The sequence below is a fragment of the Oncorhynchus kisutch genome, linkage group LG15 (assembly GCF_002021735.2).
Source record: "Oncorhynchus kisutch isolate 150728-3 linkage group LG15, Okis_V2, whole genome shotgun sequence".
Lineage (NCBI taxonomy): Eukaryota > Metazoa > Chordata > Actinopteri > Salmoniformes > Salmonidae > Oncorhynchus > Oncorhynchus kisutch.
The window spans coordinates 4,324,067-4,349,550 of NC_034188.2; the positions used below are offsets into that span (position 1 = coordinate 4,324,067).

A 25,484-nucleotide genomic window follows, 5' to 3' on the forward strand; every position below is an offset into this window, starting at 1 on the left:
CAGAGCAGATTATAAGACACCAGTAGAGACAGTAAGACCTAGCAGAGCAGGTAATAATAGACACCAGGAGAGACAGTAAGACCTAGCAGAGCAGGTTAGAATAGACACCAGTAGAGACAGTAAAGCAGAGCAGATTATAAAACACCAGTAGAGACAGTAAGGCCGAACAGAGCAGGTAATAATAGACACCAGTAGTGACGAGGTAAAACAGAGGGACGGTGAGCGATATAGAGAGTGATTAGAAATAATGAGTCAAGCAGGGAGAGAGGGAGAGAGGCAGCAGAGTAGGTGTGTGTACTGGGGCGTGTCGTCTCCTCTCCTAGTCTCCTTCCCAGTATTAACTAACTGTTGTGGGGTGTGTCGTCTCCTCTCCTAGTCTCCTTCCCAGTATTGACTAACTGTTGTGGGGTGTCTCCTCTCCTAGTCTCCTTCCCAGTATTAACTCACTGTTGTGGGGTGTCTCCTCTCCTAGTCTCCTTCCCAGTATTAACTATCTGTAGTGGGGTGTCTCCTCTCCTAGTCTCCTTCCCAGTATTAACTAACTGTTGTGGGGTGTCTCCTCTCCTAGTCTCCTTCCCAGTACTTGCAGCCGTGGACAGATGATATTTTCGCCCTTCAGCACTTGGCGGTCCCGTTTTCTGAGCTGGTGGCCTACCATTTTACGGCCGAGCCGTTGTTGCTCCTAGACGTTTCCACTTATAGTAGACGTTTCCACTTAGCACTTATAGTTGACATGGGCAGCTGTAGCAGGGCAGGAATTTGACGAACTGACTTGTTGGAAAGCTGACATCCTATGACGGTGCCACGTTGAAAGTCACTGAGCTCTTCAGTAAGGCCATTCTACTGCCATTGTTTCTCTATGGAGATTACATGGCTGTGTGCTCAATTGGTATACACCTGTCATAAAAATGGGTGGGGCTAAATAACTGAATCCACCGGCCTACTCAGTTGTTCCCCTCGGACTCCACCCAAACACGGCTAGAACCCACTACTCCACCGTATCCTTGCCGAAGGCTCTGGACCTTGGCACCGGATCACCGCTGCTACTGATGGGCCCAAGTGGCTAACGCCACTGCCACGAAGCTAGCACCAGTTAGCCGTGAGCCAGGCGCATCTACCGGATAGAAGACTAAATTACAACACCTCTTTCGCCATCTGGCTTGGATCCTTAGTCGACACGGCGCCCCGCCGCACCACCACGACAGGTCTGCTGACGAATACTCCATCTGCTGTGCCTTCAACCGGCCTCCGAAGGACGTCGGAGCGGACGTTTCTACTAGCCCCGGGCTACTAACTTTGAACGCGTGCTAGCGTGGTAGCGACTACTCCGCGGCTTCCCTGTTCCATCTATTGCTGCCCTCTGGACCCTATGATCACTTGGCTACATAGCTGATGCCCGCTGGACACTATGATCACTTGGCTACATAGCTGATGCCCGCTGGACCCTATGATCACTTGGCTACATAGCTGATGCCCGCTGGACACTATGATCACTTGGCTACATAGCTGATGCCCGCTGGACCCTATGATCACTTGGCTACATAGCTGATGCCCGCTGGACACTATGATCACTTGGCTACATAGCTGATGCCCGCTGGACCCTATGATCACTTGGCTACATAGCTGATGCCCGCTGGACCCTATGATCACTTGGCTACATAGCTGATGCCCGCTGGACACTATGATCACTTGGCTACATAGCTGATGCCCGCTGGACCCTATGATCACTTGGCTACATAGCTGATGCCCGCTGGACCCTATGATCACTTGGCTACATAGCTGATGCCCGCTGGACACTATGATCACTTGGCTACATAGCTGATGCCCGCTGGACACTATGATCACTTGGCTACATAGCTGATGCCCGCTGGACACTATGATCACTTGGCTACATAGCTGATGCCCGCTGGACCCTATGATCACTTGGCTACATAGCTGATGCCCGCTGGACCCTATGATCACTTGGCTACATAGCTGATGCCCGCTGGACACTATGATCACTTGGCTACATAGCTGATGCCCGCTGGACACTATGATCACTTGGCTACATAGCTGATGCCCACTGGACACTATGATCACTTGGCTACATAGCTGATGTCCGCTGGACCCTATGATCACTTGGCTACATAGCTGATGCCCGCTGGACACTATGATCACTTGGCTACATAGCTGATGCCCGCTGGACACTATGATCACTTGGCTACATAGCTGATGCCCGCTGGACACTATGATCACTTGGCTACATAGATGATGCCCGCTGGACACTATGATCACTTGGCTACATAGATGAATGTCCATTAATCACTCTGTTCTGTTTATTTATTTGAATATCTGTCAGCCCCAGCCGCGAACTTAGGCTCTGACTCAGTCACTCAGGCCCTGTGTGTACTTAACCGACCCCCTCTGCCCATTCATCGCCATTTTACCTGTTGTCGTTTTAGCTGATTAGCTGTTGTTGTCTCACCCATTGTCTTAGCTAGCTCTCCAAATCAACCCCTGGGATTACTTTATGCCTCGCTGTATGCCTTGCTGTTTAGGTTAGTTATTGTTTTAGTTTACAATGGAGCCCCTAGTTCCACTCATTATACCTCCTATGTCCCACCCCCCCACACATGCGGTGACCTCACCCATTACAACCAGCTTATCCAGAGATATAACCTCTCTTATCATCACCCGGTGCCTGGGCTTACCTCCGCTGTACCTGCACCCCACCATACCCCTGTCTGCGCATTATGCCCTGAATATATTCTACCATGCCCAGAAATCTGCTCCTTTTATTCTTTGTCCCCAACGCTCTAGGCGACCAGTTTTGATAGCATTTAGCCGTACCCTCATCCTACTCCTCCTCTGTTCCTCGGGTGATGTGGAGGTAAAACCAGGCCCTGCGTGTCCCCAGGCACCCTCATTTGTTGACTTCTGTGATGGAAAAAGCCTTGGTTTCATGCATGTTAACATCAGAAGCCTATTCCCTAAGTTTGTTTTACTCACTGCTTTAGCACACTCTGCCAACCCTGATGTCCTTGCTGTGTCTGAATCCTGGCTCAGGAAGGCCACCAACAATTCTGAGATTTCCATACCCAACTACAACATTTTCCGTCGAGATAGAACTGCCAAAGGGGGAGGAGTTGCAATCTACTACAGAGATAGCCTGCAAAGTTCTGTCATACTTTCCAGGTCTATACCCGAACAGTTTGAACTTCTAATTTTAAAAATTAACCTCTCCAGAAATAAGTCTCTCACTGTTGCCGCCTGCTATCAACCCTCCTCCGCTCCCAACTGTGCCCTGGACACCATTTGTGAATTGATCGCCCCCCCCATCTAGCTTCAGAGTTCGTTCTGTTAGGTGACCTAAACTGGGATATACCTAACACCCCGGCCGTCCTACAATCGAAGCTGGATGCCCTCAATCTCACACAAATCATCAAGGAACCCACCAGGTACAACCCTAAATCCGTAAACATGGGCACCTTCATAGACATTATCCTGACCAACTTGCCCTCCAAATACACCTCCGCTGTTTTCAATCAGGATCTCAGCGATCACTGCCTCATTGCCTGTATCTGCGGTCAGACGACCACCCCTCATCACTGTCAAACTCTCCCTAAAACACTTCTGCGAGCAGACCTTTCTAAATCGACCTGTCCCGGGTATCCGGGAAGGACATTGACCTCATCCCGTCAGTCGAGGATGCCTGGTTATTCTTTAAAAGTAACTTCCTCACCATCTTAGATAAGCATGCCCCCTCCAAAAAATGCAGAACTAAGAACAGATATAGCCCTTGGTTCACTCCAGACCTGACTGCCCTTGACCAGCACAAAAACATCCTGTGGCGGACTGCACTAGCATCAAATAGTCCCCGCGATATGCAACTGTTCAGGGAAGTCAGGAACCAATACACGCAGGCAGTCAGGAAAGCAAAGGCTAGCTTTTTCAAGCAGAAATTCACATCCTTTAGCTCTAACACAAAAAAGTTTTCAGACACTCTACAGTCCATGGAGAACAAGAGCGTTCTAGGTTGGGGAGGAATGGGTTGTGGGTTAAGTAAGCAGAGAGCGTCATTAACCTATGGTTGAACCAACTCAACTTAGCTCTGGGATGTTTAGATAAGTCAGCGAGTGTCTCCCTGGGTTTTCCATTATCTGGAACTTGTCTGCTGAATAGTGATAGATGGTGGTGAGACTTCAGAAGTTAATCTTGATGTGTGTGTGTGTGTGTGTGTGTGTGTGTGTGTGTGTGTGTGTGTGTGTGTGTGTGTGTGTGTGTGTGTGTGTGTGTGTGTGTGTGCGCGCACTAGGAGGTTGGAATAAACTTTTGAACCTGCTTTGTCCTGGTCGATAGGAGGAAGGACATTTTATAACCTATGATGTCATATTTTGTATATAAACTGTTGTTCGTGGTTACATGGCAGCGCGCTCCGAGAATTAATACTATTATCTATTTCTGATAAGACTGGTCACTGTCTATTTTATACAAATAAGCATCTTACAAATTCTTAGAAACAGACAGTGTTTTTAATTAATGTACACATATGGGAATTATGAAATTCCTGTGACACCTACCTTGTTAAATAAAGGTGAAATAAATCTAATGTAAAAACGGGAAGATCCACATACCGGTCTCATTCTAGTGTACTGGATATATAGTGGATCATACCAATTGTCATTTGTGACATTTCATACTAAATGGAGCGCCCCCGGATTTACGTTTACGATGTTATGTCTATCCCTGAGTCCAGGTTGTTCAGGGCTGAGCTCTGGCCCTCGGAGACACACAGCTAGCCAGCTTCTCCTTACATCCCTCACAGCACAGCTGATGGAAACCCATTAATATCCCTCTGAGAAATAGAAAGTAGAGCCTGCTGGCTGCTGTAAGGCGCCAGTATCCACCGCAGTGACAATAGATACTGTAGCACTAACTCAAGGTAAATATAGTTCTGATAGTGATTCACAACACATTTACATGAACCAGTCCTTTGTAACAAAGCCTACTGCTAGACGTATACACCACAGTGTCAGCTCCTAGCAGTAAGTCAAGGAGAAACAGCCATGTCAGTGTATAAGTGATTCATAACATGAGTCATTCAGGTTTAACCAGATGATGAAGGCTTTTATTTAAGACCTTTCCTTTGTAAAAAAAAAAAACTGTAGGGGCCAGTATATATCAGTGAGAACGCGTAGCATTAACACAGAGCTGTAGGGGCCAGTATATATCAGTGAGAACGCGTAGCATTAACACAGAGCTCTAGGGGCCAGTATATATATATCAGTGAGAACACCTAGCATTAACACAGAGCTCTAGGGGCCAGTATATATATATATCAGTGAGAACACCTAGCATTAACACAGAGCTGTAGGGGCCAATATCTATCAGTGAGAACACCTAGCATTAACACAGAGCTCTAGGGGCCAGTATATATCAGTGAGAACACCTAGCATTAACACAGAGCTCTAGGGGCCAGTATATATCAGTGAGAACGCGTAGCATTAACACAGAGCTGTAGGGGCCAGTATATATCAGTGAGAACACCTAGCATTAACACAGAGCTCTAGGGGCCAGTATATATATATCAGTGAGAACACCTAGCATTAACACAGAGCTCTAGGGGCCAGTATATATATATCAGTGAGAACACCTAGCATTAACACAGAGCTGTAGGGGCCAATATCTATCAGTGAGAACACCTAGCATTAACACAGAGCTCTAGGGGCCAGTATATATCAGTGAGAACACCTAGCATTAACACAGAGCTCTAGGGGCCAGTATATATATCAGTGAGAACACCTAGCATTAACTCAAAGTACAACAGTGGTTGATATAATAAGTGTATTGTCTTTCTCTCTACATGGTTGGGAAGGACCCGTATGTAACTGACTTCACTGTTAGTGTACACTTGTTGTTCACCAATTATATGTGACAAATAAAATGTGATCTGAGTTTTGATAGTAACGTAATGTAAAGTCATTCACATTAACCAGCTAAAAACCAGCCTTCATCCTATTCATTAACCAGCTAAAAACCAGCCTTCATCCTATTCATTAACCAGCTAAAAACCAGCCTTCATCCTATTCATTAACCAGCTAAAAACCAGCCTTCATCCTATTCATTAACCAGCTAAAAACCAGCCTTCATCCTATTCATTAACCAGCTAAAAACCAGCCTTTATCCTATTCATTAACCAGCTAAAAACCAGCCTTCCTTTATCCTATTCATTAACCAGCTAAAAACCAGCCTTCCTTTATCCTATTCATTAACCAGCTAAAAACCAGCCTTCCTTTATCCTATTCATTAACCAGCCTTCCTTTATCCTATTCATTAACCAGCTAAAAACCAGCCTTCATCCTATTCATTAACCAGCTAAAAACAAGCCTTCCTTTATCCTATTCATTAACCAGCTAAAAACCAGCCTTCCTTTATCCTATTCATTAACCAGCTAAAAACCAGCCTTCCTTTATCCTATTCATTAACCAGCCTTCCTTTATCCTATTCATTAACCAGCTAAAAACCAGCCTTTATCCTATTCCTTAACCAGCTAAAAACCAGCCTTCATCCTATTCATTAACCAGCTAAAAACCAGCCTTCATCCTATTCATTAACCAGCTAAAAACCAGCCTTCATCCTATTCATTAACCAGCTAAAAACCAGCCTTTATCCTATTCATTAACCAGCCTTCCTTTATCCTATTCATTAACCAGCCTTCCTTTATCCTATTCATTAACCAGCCTTCCTTCATCCTATTCATTAACCAGCCTTCCTTTATCCTATTCATTAACCAGCCTTCCTTTATCCTATTCATTAACCAGCCTTCCTTTATCCTATTCATTAACCAGCCTTCATCCTATTCATTAACCAGCCTTCATCCTATTCTTTAACCAGCCTTCATCCTATTCATTAACCAGCTAAACCAGCCTTCCTTTATAACAGAGCCTGCGTTCGTATGGTCCAGTATCATCACTATAAGAACACCTAGCAGTAACTAACTAACCTAGCAGTAACTAACTAACCTAGCAGTAACTAACTAACCTAGCAGTAACTAACTAACCTAGCAGTAATTAACGTTAACCAGCCCTGTTAACGAGTTAGTGATGATGACACAAGCCATTCACATTTAACCAGCTAAAGCTAGTATTATATTTATCCTTCCTCCCTCAGGCAATGTATCGGTCAGCCTTGAATTATTAGGCCACCCCCAAGTCCGTGTGTGTGTGTGTGTGTGTACGAGCAATGAACAGAACACACCCACAGGAAAAGTGAACCCCCCCCGACGATAACACCTCTAGCTCTGACCCCCCCCTGATGACATCACCTCTAGCTCTGACCCCCCCCCCCTGATGACATCACCTCTAGCTCTGACCCCCCCCTGATGACATCACCTCTAGCTCTGACCCCCCCTGATGATAACACCTCTAACTCTGACCCCCCCTGATGATATCACCTCTAGCTCTGACCCCCCCCCTGATGATATCACCTCTAGCTCTGACCCCCCCCCCACCCCCCCCCCCCCCCTGATGACATCACCTCTAGCTCTGACACCCCCCCCCTGGTGACATCACCTCTAGCTCTGACCCCCCCCCCCCCCCCCCTGATGACATCACCTCTAGCTCTGACCCCCCCCTGATGACATCACCTCTAGCTCTGACCCCCACCTCCCTGATGATATCACCTCTAGCTCTGACACCCCCCCCTGATGACACCACCTCTAGCTCTGACCCCCCCCCTCGATGACATCACCTCTAGCTCTGCCCCCCGATGACATCACCTCTAGCTCTGACCCCCCCCCCCCTGATGATATCACCTCTAGCTCTGACACCCCCCCCTGGTGACATCACCTCTAGTTCTGACCCCCCCTGGTGACATCACCTCTAGCTCTGACACCCCCCCCTGATGACATCACCTCTAGCTCTGACCCCCCCCCCCCCCCCCTGATGATATCACCTCTAGCTCTGACACCCCCCCTGGTGACATCACCTCTAGCTCTGACCCCCCCCTGGTGATATCACCTCTAGCTCTGACCCCCCCCCCCCCCCCCCGATGATATCACCTCTAGCTCAGACCCCCCTGATGATATCACCTCTAGCTCTGACCCCCCCCCCCTGATGATATCACCTCTAGCCCTGACACACACCCCCGATGATATCACCTCTAGCTCTGACCCCCCCGATGATAACACCTCTAGCTCTGACCACCCCTGATGATAACACCTCTAACTCTGACCCCCCCTGATGATATCACCTCTAGCTCTGACCCCCCCCTGATGATATCACCTCTAGCTCTGACACCCCCCCCTGGTGACATCACCTCTAGTTCTGACCCCCCCTGGTGACATCACCTCTAGCTCTGACACCCCCCCCTGATGACATCACCTCTAGCTCTGACCCCCCCCCCCCCCCCCTGATGATATCACCTCTAGCTCTGACACCCCCCCTGGTGACATCACCTCTAGCTCTGACCCCCCCCTGGTGACATCACCTCTAGCTCTGACCCCCCCCTGGTGATATCACCTCTAGCTCTGACCCCCCCCCCCCCTGATGATATCACCTCTAGCTCAGACCCCCCTGATGATATCATCTCTAGCTCTGACCCCCCCCCTGATGATATCATCTCTAGCCCTGACACACACCCCCGATGATATCACCTCTAGCTCTGACCCCCCCGATGATAACACCTCTAGCTCTGACCACCCCTGATGATAACACCTCTAACTCTGACCCCCCCTGATGATATCACCTCTAGCTCTGACCCCCCCTGATGATATCACCTCTATCTCTGACCCCCCCCCCCCCCCTGGTGACATCACCTCTAGGTCTGACCCCCCCCCCCCCCCCCCCCTGATGACATCACCTCTAGCTCTGCCTAAACCCCCCCCCCCCCCCCCGATGACATCACCTCTAGCTCTGACCCCCCCCCCCCTGATGATATCACCTCTAGCTCTGACACCCCCCCCCCGATGATATCACCTGTAGCTCTGACCCCCCCCCCCCCCTGATGATAACACCTGTAGCTCTGACCCTCCCCCCCGATGATAACACCTCTAGCTCTGACCCCCCCCCCCCCCTGATGATATCACCTCTAGCTCTGACCCCCCCCCCCCCCGATGATAACACCTCTAGCTCTGACCCCCCTCCCCCCCCCCCTGGTGATATCACCTGTAGCTCTGACCCTCCCCCCCGATGATAACACCTCTAGCTCTGACCCCCCCCCGATGATAACACCTCTAGCTCTGACCCCCCTCCCCCCCCTGGTGACATCACCTCTAGCTCTGACCCCCCCCTGGTGATATCACCTCTAGCTCTGAGCCCCCCCCCCCTGATGATATCACCTCTAGCTCTGACCCCCCCCTGATGATATCACCTCTAGCTCAGACCCCCCCCTGATGATATCACCTCTAGCTCTGACCCCCCCCCCCCCCCCTGATGATATCACCTCTAGCTCTGACCCTCCCCCCCGATGACAACACCTCTAGCTCTGACCCCCCTCCCCCCCCCCCTGGTGATATCACCTGTAGCTCTGACCCTCCCCCCCGATGATAACACCTCTAGCTCTGACCCTCCCCCCCGATGATAACACCTCTAGCTCTGACCCCCCTCCCCCCCCCCCTAGTGATATCACCTGTAGCTCTGACCCTCCCCCCCGATGATATCACCTCTAGCTCTGACCCCCCCGATGATAACACCTCTAGCTCTGACCACCCCTGATGATAACACCTCTAACTCTGACCCCCCCTGATGATATCACCTCTAGCTCTGACCCCCCCTGATGATATCACCTCTATCTCTGACCCCCCCCCCCCCCCTGGTGACATCACCTCTAGGTCTGACCCCCCCCCCCCCCCCCCCCTGATGACATCACCTCTAGCTCTGCCTAAACCCCCCCCCCCCCCCCCGATGACATCACCTCTAGCTCTGACCCCCCCCCCCCTGATGATATCACCTCTAGCTCTGACACCCCCCCCCCGATGATATCACCTGTAGCTCTGACCCCCCCCCCCCCCCTGATGATAACACCTGTAGCTCTGACCCTCCCCCCCGATGATAACACCTCTAGCTCTGACCCCCCCCCCCCCTGATGATATCACCTCTAGCTCTGACCCCCCCCCCCCCGATGATAACACCTCTAGCTCTGACCCCCCTCCCCCCCCCCCTGGTGATATCACCTGTAGCTCTGACCCTCCCCCCCGATGATAACACCTCTAGCTCTGACCCCCCCCCCCGATGATAACACCTCTAGCTCTGACCCCCCTCCCCCCCCCTGGTGACATCACCTCTAGCTCTGACCCCCCCCTGGTGATATCACCTCTAGCTCTGAGCCCCCCCCCCCTGATGATATCACCTCTAGCTCTGACCCCCCCCTGATGATATCACCTCTAGCTCAGACCCCCCCCTGATGATATCACCTCTAGCTCTGACCCCCCCCCCCCCCCCCCTGATGATATCACCTCTAGCTCTGACCCTCCCCCCCGATGACAACACCTCTAGCTCTGACCCCCCTCCCCCCCCCCCTGGTGATATCACCTGTAGCTCTGACCCTCCCCCCCGATGATAACACCTCTAGCTCTGACCCTCCCCCCCGATGATAACACCTCTAGCTCTGACCCCCCTCCCCCCCCCCCCTAGTGATATCACCTGTAGCTCTGACCCTCCCCCCCGATGATAACACCTCTAGCTCTGACCCCCCTCCCCCCCCCCGATGATATCACCTCTAGCTCTGACCCCCCCTGATGATATCACCTCTATCTCTGACCCCCCCCCCCCCCCCCCCCTGGTGACATCACCTCTAGGTCTGACCCCCCCCCCCCCCCCCCCTGATGACATCACCTCTAGCTCTGCCCCCCCCCCCCGATGACATCACCTCTAGCTCTGACCCCCCCCCCCTGATGATATCACCTCTAGCTCTGACACCCCCCCCCCCCGATGATATCACCTGTAGCTCTGACCCCCCCCCCCCCCTGATGATAACACCTGTAGCTCTGACCCTCCCCCCCGATGATAACACCTCTAGCTCTGACCCCCCCCCCCCTGATGATATCACCTCTAGCTCTGACCCCCCCCCCCCGATGATAACACCTCTAGCTCTGACCCCCCCCCCCTGGTGATATCACCTGTAGCTCTGACCCTCCCCCCCGATGATAACACCTCTAGCTCTGACCCCCCCCCCGATGATAACACCTCTAGCTCTGACCCCCCTCCCCCCCCCTGGTGACATCACCTCTAGCTCTGACCCCCCCCTGGTGATATCACCTCTAGCTCTGAGCCCCCCCCCCCTGATGATATCACCTCTAGCTCTGACCCCCCCCTGATGATATCACCTCTAGCTCAGACCCCCCCCTGATGATATCACCTCTAGCTCTGACCCCCCCCCCCCCCCCCCTGATGATATCACCTCTAGCTCTGACCCTCCCCCCCGATGACAACACCTCTAGCTCTGACCCCCCTCCCCCCCCCCCCTGGTGATATCACCTGTAGCTCTGACCCTCCCCCCCGATGATAACACCTCTAGCTCTGACCCTCCCCCCCGATGATAACACCTCTAGCTCTGACCCCCCTCCCCCCCCCCCCTAGTGATATCACCTGTAGCTCTGACCCTCCCCCCCGATGATAACACCTCTAGCTCTGACCCCCCTCCCCCCCCCCTGGTGATATCACCTGTAGCTCTGACCCTCCCCCCCGATGATAACACCTCTAGCTCTGACCCCCCTCCCCCCCCCCGATGATAACACCTCTAGCTCTGACCCTCCCCCCCGATGATAACACCTCTAGCTCTGACCCTCCTCCCCGATGATGACCCTCCCCCCCGATGATAACACCTCTAGCTCTGACCCCCCCTGATGATAACACCTCTAGCTCTGACCCCCCCCGATGATATCACCTCTAGCTCTGACCCCCCCTGATGACCCTCCCCCCCGATGATGACCCTCCCCCCCGATGATAACACCTCTAGCTCTGACCCTCCCCCCCGATGATAACACCTCCACCTCTGGAACCAGTCGCAAATCTCAACGCCTTTTATTTATCTTGATGTGTATGTTATTATATATTTAATTTATTATATATTTAATTTATTATATATTTAATTTATTATATATTTAATTTATTATATATTTAATTTATTATATATTTAATTTATTATATATTTTATTTATTATATATTTTATTTATTATATATTTTATTTATTATATATTTTATTTATCTCGATGTGTAATTTCCTGATTCCATACGAGTTTGATTTCAACACTGTGAAATGTGCTCTGAGATAGAAACCAGATGTCTGGACCTCTGTGTCTCCACGGGGCCCAAAGCTAAGTAATCACTATATTTACGGATCCACAAACCATTGGCTGTGTCCCTACAGCTCATGTAGTTGGTCGCTTGGAGGAGGTCTGATTTATTAGGAGGATTATAGGTGCTGTATTTGTCAGGTAACTGATTTAAGGTCCATTAGTGACTTTATAGACAGTTCCCCTGCTATTGGTTTAGAACGATGTGTGTGAGTGAGTGAGTGAGTGAGTGAGTGAGTGAGTCTGTCTGTGTGAGTGAGAACGACTGGGACAAACCATTAGTCATCCAGACACCAAACCTCTAAGCAGTTATTATGTCTTTATTCTAATGTACAAGCTGTAATAGCAACAGAGACGGTCCGTCCGTCCCCCACCCTGAGACGGTCCGTCCGTCCCCCACCCTGAGACGGTCCGTCCGTCCATCCCCCACCCTGAGCCGGTCCGTCCCCCACCCTGAGACGGTCCGTCCGTCCCCCACCCTGAGACGGTCCGTCCGTCCCCCACCCTGAGACGGTCCGTCCGTCCATCCCCCACCCTGAGCCGGTCCGTCCGTCCATCCCCCACCCTGAGCCGGTCCGTCCCCCACCCTGAGACGGTCGGTCCGTCCGTCCCCCACCCTGAGACGGTCCGTCCGTCCATCCCCCACCCTGAGCCGGTCCGTCCCCCACCCTGAGCCGTCCGTCCCCCACCCCGATACGGTCCGTCCGGCCCCCAACCTGAGCCGTCCGTCCCCCACCCCGATACGGCCCGTCCGGCCCCCACCCTGAGCCGTCCGTCCCCCACCCCGATACGGTCCGTCCGGCCCCCACCCTGAGCCGTCCGTCCCCCACCCCGATACGGTCCATCCGGCCCCCACCCCGAGACGGTCCGTCCGTCCCCCACCCCGAGACGAGCCGTCCGTCCCCCACCCCGAGACGAGCCGTCCGTCCCCCACCCTGAGCCGGTCCGTCCCCCACCCTGAGACGAGCCGTCCCCCACCCTGAGACGAGCCGTCCCCCACCCTGAGACGGTCCGTCCCCCACCCTGAGACGGTCCGTCCGTCCCCCACCCTGAGACGGTCCGTCCGTCCCCCACCCTGAGACGGTCCGTCCGTCCCCCACCCTGAGACGAGCCGTCCCCCACCCTGAGACGAGCCGTCCCCCACCCTGAGACGGTCCGTCCGTCCCCCACCCTGAGACGGTCCGTCCGTCCCCCACCCTGAGACGGTCCGTCCGTCCCCCACCCTGAGACGGTCCGTCCGTCCCCCACCCTGAGACGGTCCGTCCCCCACCCTGAGACGAGCCGTCCCCCACCCTGAGACGGTCCGTCCCCCACCCTGAGACGGTCCGTCCCCCACCCTGAGACGGTCCGTCCGTCCCCCACCCTGAGACGGTCCGTCCGTCCCCCACCCTGAGACGGTCCGTCCCCCACCCTGAGACGAGCCGTCCCCCACCCTGAGACGGTCCGTCCGTCCCCCACCCTGAGACGGTCCGTCCGTCCCCCACCCTGAGACGGTCCGTCCGTCCCCCACCCTGAGACGGTCCGTCCCCCACCCTGAGACGGTCCGTCCCCCACCCTGAGACGGTCCGTCCCCCACCCTGAGACGGTCCGTCCCCCACCCTGAGACGAGCCGTCCCCCACCCTGAGACGAGCCGTCCCCCACCCTGAGACGGTCCGTCCCCCACCCTGAGACGAGCCGTCCCCCACCCTGAGACGGTCCGTCCGTCCCCCACCCTGAGACGAACCGTCCCCCACCCTGAGACGAGCCGTCCCCCACCCTGAGACGGTCCGTCCCCCACCCTGAGACGAGCCGTCCCCCACCCTGAGACGGTCCGTCCGGCCCCCACCCTGAGCCGTCCGTCCCCCACCCTGAGACGAGCCGTCCCCCACCCTGAGACGGTCCGTCCGGCCCCCACCCTGAGCCGTCCGTCCCCCACCCTGAGACGGTCCGTCCCCCACCCTGAGACGGTCCGTCCCCCACCCTGAGACGGTCCGTCCCCCACCCTGAGACGGTCCGTCCCCCACCCTGAGACGGTCCGTCCCCCACCCTGAGACGGTCCGTCCCCCACCCTGAGACGGTCCGTCCCCCACCCTGAGACGGTCAGTCCCCCACCCTGAGACGGTCCGTCCCCCACCCTGAGACGGTCCGTCCCCCACCCTGAGACGGTCCGTCCGTCCCCCACCCTGAGACGGTCCGTCCCCCACCCTGAGACGGTCCGTCCCCCACCCTGAGACGGTCCGTCCGTCCCCCACCCTGAGACGGTCCGTCCGTCCCCCACCCTGAGACGGTCCGTCCGTCCCCCACCCTGAGACGGTCCGTCCGTCCCCCACCCTGAGACGGTCCGTCCGTCCCCCACCCTGAGACGGTCCGTCCCCCACCCTGAGACGGTCCGTCCCCCACCCTGAGACGGTCCGTCCCCCACCCTGAGACGGTCCGTCCCCCACCCTGAGCGTTGATGATTCATCATGCAGAGGCCGTGATTTAACAGTTCCATTTTATGCCCGGCTGTTCATATAAATCATGTATTATAATTTATATTTTACCATCCTGGGAAACGGGAACAGTTTTGGGCGGTAAATCCCAGTAACTAGGCTTCTGCCATCCAACCCTAGTCCCTACTCAACAACGACAGGAGCATTCCTAACAAAAAAGACAATTCATAAACTAACAAAACTCTTCAAATGGAATTAAATAAACTAACTCACAAGTGTAACATAGGTTGTGAGCTCTGCAAAACAACGAGTCCAATCAGACAATGACAACAGTAAAACGACTAATAACAAACTGAAAGCATTCAGCAGAAATGACAGCAACCAAACCAACATTATACACTGCTCAAAAAAATTAAGGGAACACTAAAATAACACATCCCAGATCTGAATGAATGAAATATTCTTGTTAAATACTTTTTTTCAGAACCACTCCTTTATTTAAATGTATTGTCAATCAGTGTTGCTTCCTAAGTGGACAGTTTGATTTCACAGAAGTGTGATTGACTTGGAGTTACATTGTGTTGTTTAAGTGTTCCCTTTATTTATTTTTTGAGCAGTGTATATTAGAAGTGGGAATTCACAGTAAATGTAGCTCCTACTGGTGAGAGATTAGATAGTGTTGATCTGTCAATCAAAAGGGCAAACAATTGACACAAGGAAGTTATGAAACAATGAATACGGACGAAAATGGAAAGACTCTCCAAAGACATCTCAGCCACACTCCTTCATGGACCTCCCGCGACCTCCCCAATGGATTAGTCTTAATGAGACAGGTGTTTCGTGTGCCATGAAAAACACATCTATTTGTGACTGCTTGACAACAAAATTCAATCTTGGTTGACCAACAGCTTATCGACCAGACAATAGACTAAATGGGATCAGGCCTACGCTCAGATAAAGGACTCCGTTTGGTGCGGTTTGTAGAGACAATCCTGTCACAGATCCAGAGGAAACAGATGGTACTGAGTGAGGGCAGGCGAGAGGGCGGGCGGGAGAGAGGGATGTCGGGCGGGAGAGAGGGCAGGCGAGAGGGTGGGCGGGAGAGAGGGATGTCGGGCGGGAGAGAGGGCAGGCGAGAGGGCGGGCGGGAGAGCAGGTAAAAGAGAGGTAGGAAGAACCACAGAGTGCATGTACTGACAGGCTGACTTAGCTGTTCCCTCCACAGGATGACACATAGACCTTTGAGTGAGAGAGAGAGAGAGAGAGAGAGAGAGAGAGAGAGAGAGAGAGAGAGAGAGAGCGTGTGTGTGTGTGTGTGTAAACCCTGTTCTGTGTGTCACTCAGTTCATAAAACGACTGGCTATTGAACAAAAATCAGACACACCGTTTTAGCTACGGACAATTGATTTAGCTAAGATACAGTGACCCTAATACAGCAACAAGATGTTCATAGACTAAGTAAGACATGTCCTTTTGAGGACAGAGAGAAGTGGAGCGACTCAGAGACTTCTGACACATTGTGTACATCCCAAAGGCCATCCTATTCCCTACACAGTATAGTTAGAATGTAATAGTGGGTATTTTGAATACAGTGTTGTTTGACATGACAACCAATGAAAAAGCCAGGAGGCTCATAGAATTAGAATAGTAGTAGGTGTTATTGTGACAGGGTAGGAACCAAAGTGTTGGTCAGTGTTTCCCCAGGGGAGTGGGACCCTATAATCTTTGGCTACATTAAACATGTTCTCTGACTTCATGCTTCACCTATTCCATTCTGATTTAGAAGATACTGTTGCACAAAAATAGTGATTTAGGCCTACACCAGCACTGGTATCAGTATTAGCTAGCCAGCTAACTAGCGATTAGCGGCTAACAACTTATTTTAGCAACTTGCTAAGACAAATTGGTAAAATACGGTACAGTACAACACACACACACCAAGCTTACCCTGGACACAGTCAGGGGCATGCTGAAGTCCTTCCCCCCCTGAAGTCTGAAGCCCCATGGTGCCGGGCCGTTGAGGGTTATAGAGTATATATTCATGGCCTATAGAGGAGAGAGAGGAGACAGGGTTATTTATATACCTCCCTACCTACACACACACACAGTAATATCATGGCCGAAAGGGTTACAGTAGATACAGTGGATTCGGAAAGTATTCAGACCCCTTGACTTTTTCCACATTTTGTTCCATTACAGCCTAATTCTAAAATTGATTAAAATTGTTTTTCTTCCCTCATCAATACACACTACCTCATGCAGCCCATTTCCTTAATAGACCACTACTTTTGACCAGCGTCCTATGTAGAGAATAGGGTAGTATTTAGGACAGACAGTGTTTCCCAAACAAGCCCTCTGTTGGAACACCTAGCAGTTTCACACACAGCAACTATAAACAATGAACACATGCTGATTAACTGATTAGCTGAATCAGAGGTGATAGACTAGTGCTGGAATGATTCAAAGATGTAGCGCCCTAGAAGTTCTACACTGATCAATTTAACACATTCTCAGCTGACATTTCTCATGTCACCCAGTTAGGGCTATAGGTCGACCGATTAATCGGAATGGCCGATTAATTAGGGCCGATTTCAAGCTTTCATAACAAATCAGAAATGTGTATTTTTGGGCGCCGATTTGCCAAATTTTTTATATATTTATTTTTACACCTTTATTTAACTAGGCAAGTCAGTTAAGAACACATTCTTATTTTCAATGACGGCCTAGGAACGGTGGGTTAACCTTGTCAGCTCGGGGGATCCAATCATGCAACCTTAACTAGTCCAACGCAATAACGACCTGCCTCTCTCTCGTTGCACTCCACGAGGAGACTGCCTGTTACGTGAATGCAGTAGAAGCCAAGGTAAGTTGCTAGCTAGCATTAAACTTATCTTATAAAAAACAATCATAATCACTAGTTAACTACACATGGTTGATGATATTACTAGATATTATCTAGTGTGTCCTGTGTTGCATATAATCTGACTGAGCATACAAGTATCTAAGTATCTGACTGAGGGGTGGTAGGCAGATGCAGGCGCGTAAACATTCATTCAAACAGCACTCATGCGTTTTGCCAGCAGCTCTTCGTTGTGCGTCAAGCTGTTTATGACTTCAAGCCTATCAACTCCCGAGATGAGGCTGGTGTAACCAAAGTGAAATGGCTAGCTAGTTAGCGTGCGCCAATTGTCGTTGTGTTGCTGGTTCGAACCCAGGGAGGAGCGAGGAGAGGGACGGAAGCTATACTGTTACACTGGCAATAAAGTGCCTATAAAAACATCCAATAGTCAAAAGGTTAATGGAATACAAATGGTACAGAGAGAAATAGTCCTATAATAACTACAACCTAAAACTTCTTACCTGGGAATATTGAAGACTCATGTTAAAAGGAACCACCAGCTTTCATATGTTCTCATGTTCTGAGCAAGGAACTGAAACGTTAGCTTTCTTACATGGCACATATTGCACTTTTACTTTCTTCTCCAACACTTTGTTTTTGCATTATTTAAACCAAATTGAACACGTTTCATTATTTACTTGAGGCTAAATTGATTTTATTGATGTATTATATTAAGTTAAAATAAGTATTCACACTGTGGCTCTCTGCTGTTCCCTGAACCCTGTGGCTCTCTGCTGTTCCCTGAACCCTGTGGCTCTCTGCTGTTCCCTGAACCCTGTGGCTCTCTGCTGTTCCCTGAACCCTGTGGCTCTCTGCTGTTCCCTGAACCCTGTGGCTCTCTGCTGTTCCCTGAACCCTGTGGCTCTCTGCTGTTCCCTGAACCCTGTGGCTCTCTGCTGTTCCCTGAACCCTGTGGCTCTCTGCTGTTCCCTGAACCCTGTGGCTCTCTGCTGTTCCCTGAACCCTGTGGCTCTCTGCTGTTCCCTGAACCCTGTGGCTCTCTGCTGTTCCCTGAACCCTGTGGCTCTCTGCTGTTCCCTGAACCCTGTGGCTCTCTGCTGTTCCCTGAACCCTGTGCCTCTCTGCTGTTCCCTGAACCCTGTGGCTCTCTGCTGTTCCCTGAACCCTGTGGCTCTCTGCTGTTCCCTGAACCCTGTGGCTCTCTGCTGTTCCCTGAACACTGTGGCTCTCTGCTGTTCCCTGAACCCTGTGGCTCTCTGTGTCATTCAGACCATAGGTGGATGATAATCTGGGTTGTATTCATTAGTGCACAACGTAGCAAAACGTTTTGCGACAGACAGACAAGTAATGTAGGCCTAGTACAAGTCCTGACACAATATCCAGGAAACAAACAGAGGGACACTCAGAGAGCATGTTTTTAGGCCTGTCCACTCTTGTTCAACATACTATCCAAAAGCCAGTCTGTCCCCAAACAAATGCCCTCCAGCTCCATAGAAATCATATAACTGAATGCATTAAAACGTATCTGACAAAGTAATACAGGTTTAATGACATTGATCCGGCGTATTCCCTTCGCTCACAGCCAGCACAACACATAACCCGTGTCATTTTAACAACCAAGGACAACCTGACACCTTAGGCCACTTGCTGCTCTCGCCACATGAGTTACACGCCTACTGCTGACCTCAGCCCTCCCCCTCTTACCCTAACGCTCACTCCTCCAAGGTATCCAAAACCCCACCATGACAACTCACCCTACAATGCAAACATACCTTGTCTTAAGGCCCTCCTGGCAACCCAAAAGGTGGCAGAAAGCTACAGTAGTTAAGCAAGAAGGGCTGACTCTCTCCCTCCCTGTTGGCAGAGCAAGCCCTCCCCTCTCCTGGTGACACAGCTAGGCGGCCAGGCTAGCCCTCTCCTCCCCCTCTACCACACCCCTCTCCTCCTCAGAGAGCTATATAAGGAATGTAAAACTACACCAAATTATTTCAGCCCTACACCCACATGAGTCACAGAGAGGGGGGCAGCAACGGCGAGAAGGAGCAGGAGAGAGCGAGAGAGAGGGTAAGAGAGAGTCAGCGAGGGACCATCAACTACAACATATTTTCTGGCACACGGTTTTTCACAAAAAAAAAGCCAAAAGATATTTAGAACTGGAGGAATGGAAGAGAAGTGAAGACCACTGAGGAACACATTCCTTCCAGAGGACATGCAGTACAGCTCAGTACATTATAACCTCAACCAAACCACCAATTAGAATATAGGACATCAAAGGCCTTAAATCTGATTGGACCTTACCTCTATGTAGTGACTTTGATTTACGTTGAAAAGTAAATCCAAAGAATTGATCATGTCTAGGCTACTAGATCATGTCTAGGCTACTAGATCATGTCTAGGCTACTAGATCATGTCTAGGCTACTAGATCATGTCTAGGCTACTAGATCATGTCTAGGCTACTTGATCATGTCTAGGCTACTAGATCATGTCTAGGCTACTAGATCATGTCTAGGCTACTAGATCATGTCTAGGCTACTAGATCATGTCTAGGCTACTAGATCATGTCTAGGCTACTAGATCATGTCTAGGCTACTAGATCATGTCTAGGCTACTAGATCATGTCTAGGCTACTAGATCATGTCTAGGCTACTAGATCATGTCTAGGCTACTAGATCATGTCTAGGCTACTAGATCATGTCTAGGCTACTAGATCATGTCTAGGCTACTAGATCATGTCTAGGCTACTTGATCATGTCTAGGCTACGTGATCATGTTTAGGCTACTTGATCATGTCTAGGCTACTAGATCATGTCTAGGCTACTAGATCATGTCTAGGCTACTAGATCATGTCTAGGCTACTAGATCATGTCTAGGCTACTAGATCATGTCTAGGCTACTAGATCATGTCTAGGCTACTAGATCATGTCTAGGCTACTAGATCATGTCTAGGCTACTTGATCATGTCTAGGCTACGTGATCATGTTTAGGCTACTTGATCATGTCTAGGCTACTAGATCATGTCTAGGCTACTAGATCATGTCTAGGCTACTAGATCATGTCTAGGCTACTAGATCATGTCTAGGCTACTAGATCATGTCTAGGCTACTAGATCATGTCTAGGCTACTAGATCATGTCTAGGCTACTAGATCATGTCTAGGCTACTAGATCATGTCTAGGCTACTAGATCATGTCTAGGCTACTAGATCATGTCTAGGCTACTTGATCATGTCTAGGCTACTAGATCATGTCTAGGCTACTTGATCATGTCTAGGCTACTTGATCATGTCTAGGCTACTTGATCATGTCTAGGCTACTAGATCATGTCTAGGCTACTAGATCATGTCTAGGCTACGTGATCATGTCTAGGCTACTAGATCATGTCTAGGCTACGTGATCATGTCTAGGCTACGTGATCATGTCTAGGCTACTAGATCATGTCTAGGCTACTAGATCATGTCTAGGCTACTTGATCATGTCTAGGCTACTTGATCATGTCTAGGCTACTAGATCATGTCTAGGCTACGTGATCATGTTTAGGCTACTTGATCATGTCTAGGCTACTAGATCATGTCTAGGCTACGTGATCATGTCTAGGCTACTTGATCATGTCTAGGCTACTAGATCATGTCTAGGCTACTAGATCATGTCTAGGCTACTAGATCATGTCTAGGCTACTTGATCATGTCTAGGCTACTAGATCATGTCTAGGCTACGTGATCATGTCTAGGCTACGTGATCATGTCTAGGCTACGTGATCATGTCTAGGCTACGTGATCATGTCTAGGCTACGTGATCATGTCTAGGCTACGTGATCATGTCTAGGCTACGTGATCATGTCTAGGCTACGTGATCATGTCTAGGCTACGTGATCATGTCTAGGCTACGTGATCATGTCTAGGCTACGTGATCATGTCTAGGCTACGTGATCATGTCTAGGCTACGTGATCATGTCTAGGCTACGTGATCATGTCTAGGCTACTAGATCATGTCTAGGCTACTAGATCAAAAAAAACGACCGACCGACCGACCAGCTATGATCTCTTATTGATGTCACTTTTAAAATCCACTTCAAAATCCATAGAGATGAAGGGGAGGAGACAGATTAAATCAATTGGGATTTTTTAAGCCTTGAGAAAATTGAGACATGGAGTGTGTATTTGTTCAATACAGAGGTTGAACGGACAAAAGACAACATATTTAAGTGCCTTTGAATGGGGTATGGTAGTAGGTGCCAGGCACACCGGTTTGTTGTAAGAACTGCAACGCTGCTGTTTTTTTTATTTTTTTTTACGCTCAACAGTTTTTTTGTGTGTATCAGGAATGGTCCACCACCCAAAGGACGACCTGCAAACTTCACACAACTGTTGGAGGCATTGTAGTCAACATGGACCAGCATCCCTGTGGACTGCTTGACACCTTGTTGAGTCCATGACCCGACAAAATTGAGGCTGTTCTGGAGGACAAAATGGGTGTATCTTCATTGTGATACATTTTTTTTTTTTTAAGATCAGCATTCACTAGAATATACACCGAGTACACCAAACATTAGGAACACCTTCCTAATGTTGAGTTGTGTTTCCATTATCAATCAACTGGTGCTATTCAAATAGATGTTTTAAAAAGTTCCATCCATAATATTACGGCTCTTACGCACACTACTAACATGGATAGGATACAACACCATACAATACAGACAGACTCTTGTAAAAACGAAGGAAAAATGTTACACAACTTTGGAAAAAAGACCAGGTTTTGGTCATTAATATTAGGGAAGGTGATGAAGAGAAAAGGCTGCGGGATCAAGACTCGATCCACATCGAGGTCTAGACCGCTAAATTATGTCGCCGCCGGGAAAGTTTTATTCCACTAAAACAGCAACTTAAATATCATACTGTATTATCTTTGTAACGTTATACAGTCTAGCGTCAGACAAGAGTATATTTTATAGACTTGGCTTCAACATACTTCCATGGATCCATAGTTGCGTTTATAAGTTAAAATACGCTTTCTCCATTATCCCACCATTATCCTACCTCCTTATCATTATGGGGACCGCCGGACATCGTGTCGACCTACGGTAGACCAGATCTGAAAGAAATGTGTGAATCAAACACCTAAACTTCAGACTTCCTCAACCTGGACGTCAGGAACACTGTGGATCTCTTTTTCTTAAGCAGCAACCAACGTTCATTCTCAGCTTCTTCTTCTTCTTCGATGGGTTTAACGGCGGTTGGCATCCAATGTTAATGGTGCGTTACCGCCACCATCTGGACGGGGTATTGAATAGGAAAACAAAACAACAAAAATTCATTTTTAAAATGTAACCTTTATTTAACCAGGCAAGTCAGTTAAGAACAAATTATTATTTACAATGACGGCCCACCCTGGGCCAATTGTGCGCCGCCCTATGAAATTCCCAACAACGACCAGTGTAGATCCCTACACTGGTCTGTGATGGGGCTACATCCCTACACTGGTCTGTGATGGGGCTACATCCCTACACTGGTCTGTGATGGGGCTACATCCCTACACTGGTCTGTGATGGAGCTACATCCCTACACTGGTCTGATGGGGCTACATCCCTACCCTGGTCTGTGATGGGGCTACATCCCTACACTGGTCTGTGATGGGGCTACATCCCTACACTGGTCTGTGATGGGGCTACATCCCTACACTGGTCTGTGATGGGGCTACATCCCTACACTGGTCTGTGATGGAGCTACATCCCTACACTGGTCTGTGATGGGGCTACATCCCTACACTGGTCTGTGATGGGGCTACATCCCTACACTGGTCTGTGATGGGGCTACATCCCTACACTGGTCTGTGATGGGGCTACATCCCTACACTGGTCTGTGATGGGGCTACATCCCTACACTGGTCTGTGATGGGGCTACATCCCTACACTGGTCTGTGATGGGGCTACATCCCTACACTGGTCTGTGATGGGGCTACATCCCTACACTGGTCTGTGATGGGGCTACATCCCTACACTGGTCTGTGATGGGGCTACATCCCTACACTGGTCTGTGATGGAGCTACATCCCTACACTGGTCTGTGATGGGGCTACATCCCTACACTGGTCTGTGATGGGGCTACATCCCTACACTGGTCTGTGATGGGGCTACATCCCTACACTGGTCTGTGATGGAGCTACATCCCTACACTGGTCTGTGATGGAGCTACATCCCTACACTGGTCTGTGATGGGGCTACATCCCTACACTGGTCTGTGATGGGGCTACATCCCTACACTGGTCTGTGATGGAGCTACATCCCTACACTGGTCTGTGATGGAGCTACATCCCTACACTGGTCTGTGATGGAGCTACATCCCTAAACTGGCTCAGGGGCCTGTGATGGGGCTACATCCCTACACTAGCTCAGGGGCCTGTGATGGGGCTATATTCACCCACAGGCTCAGGGGTTTGTGATGGGGCTATATTCACCCACAGGCTCAGGGGTTTGTGATGGGGCTATATTCACCCACAGGCTCAGGGGCCTGTGATGGGGCTATATTCACCCACTGGTCTGTGATGGGGCTATATTCACCCACAGGCTCAGGGGCCTGTGATGGGGCTATATTCACCCACTGGTCTGTGATGGGGCTATATTCACCCACAGGCTCAGGGGCCTGTGATGGCGGTACATTCACAGACAGGATTTCTTGCACCGCCTCGGGTGTGAAATCACGGAAAAAAACTAAATCGCTCAGCAGCATTGACAATGATTCCAGATGTCTTTCTTCTCTGCTTGTGGTTGATGACCACTGCATAAATAATACAAAATCCACCGGTTTATTTCACCATCCCTCAGTTGATGAGAAACCTTCACTGGTCGTGGTGGCTCCACTACCATTGTTTCTTCTCACTTCCTCCAGACAGGAGACAGGCTCCACTACCATTGTTTCTTCTCACTTCCTCCAGACAGGAGACAGGCTCCACTACCATTGTTTCTTCTCACTTCCTCTAGACAGGAGACAAGCTGGACACTCATTATCCTTAACATCTCATTCAACCCTAACAGGAAACTCCTTACCATCTCATTCTCCTTCAAATCAAATCAAATCAAATTTATTTATATAGCCCTTCGTACATCAGCTGATATCTCAAAGTGCTGTACAGAAACCCAGCCTAAAACCCCAAACAGCAAGCAATGCAGGTGTAGAAGCACGGTGGCTAGGAAAAACTCCCTAGAAAGGCCAATACCTAGGAAGAAACCTAGAGAGGAACCAGGCTATGTGGGGTGGCCAGTCCTCTTCTGGCTGTGCCGGGTGGAGATTATAACAGAACATGGCCAAGATGTTCAAATGTTCATAAATGACCAGCATGGTCGAATAATAATAAGGCAGAACAGTTGAAACTGGAGCAGCAGCACAGTCAGGTGGAAGTTGAAACTGGAGCAGCAGCATGGCCAGGTGGACTGGGGACAGCAAGGAGTCATCATGTCAGGTAGTCCTGGGGCATGGTCCTAGGGCTCAGGTCAGTTGAAACTGGAACAGCAGCATGGCCAGGTGGACTGGGGACAGCAAGGAGTCATCATGTCAGGTAGTCCTGGGGCATGGTCCTAGGGCTCAGGTCCTCCGAGAGGTCCTTCCCTTCTGCACACACTTGACACGTCAGTCAACTTACCTGGTAAAATAAAGGGTAAATTAAAATAAATAAATACATACAATTCCAGATTTTCCTGTAGACGTTTAAACAGATTTCCCATGTAGCATTGGTCCAACACATTCCAGATTTTCCTGTAGACGTTTAAACAGATTTCCCATGTAGCATTGGTCCAACACATTCCAGATTTTCCTGTAGACGTTTAAACAGATTTCCCATGTAGCATTGGTCCAACACATTCCAGATTTTCCTGTAGACGTTTAAACAGATTTCCCATGTAGCATTGGTCCAACACATTCCAGATTTTCCTGTAGACGTTTAAACAGATTTC

At 50.1% G+C, this 25,484-nt stretch overlaps 1 protein-coding gene across 7 annotated transcripts in view; it reads right to left on the reverse strand.

Moving 5' to 3' along the window:
• The window catches only part of LOC109885524 (PDZ and LIM domain protein 7), a 123,787-nt gene extending 100,996 nt beyond the window's left edge, over positions 1-22,791 (reverse strand). For 3 of the 7 annotated variants that reach the window (XR_004202971.1, XR_004202970.1, XR_004202969.1), the window contains exons 1-2: positions 22,577-22,742; positions 16,632-16,730 (exon numbers count right to left, since the gene is read on the reverse strand). Coding sequence is in view for 4 of the 7 variants with exons in the window: in XM_031789491.1 (XP_031645351.1) it covers positions 16,632-16,730; positions 22,577-22,606 (129 nt within the window). In the remaining 3 variants the exon portion in view is untranslated. Of the gene's footprint in view, positions 1-16,631; positions 16,731-18,044; positions 18,080-19,316; positions 19,451-22,576 lie in introns of those variants that run through there. The other 4 variants (XM_031789491.1, XM_031789493.1, XM_031789492.1 and 1 more) reach the window with 4 other exon arrangements.
• Positions 22,792-25,484: the final 2,693 nt, after the last annotated feature.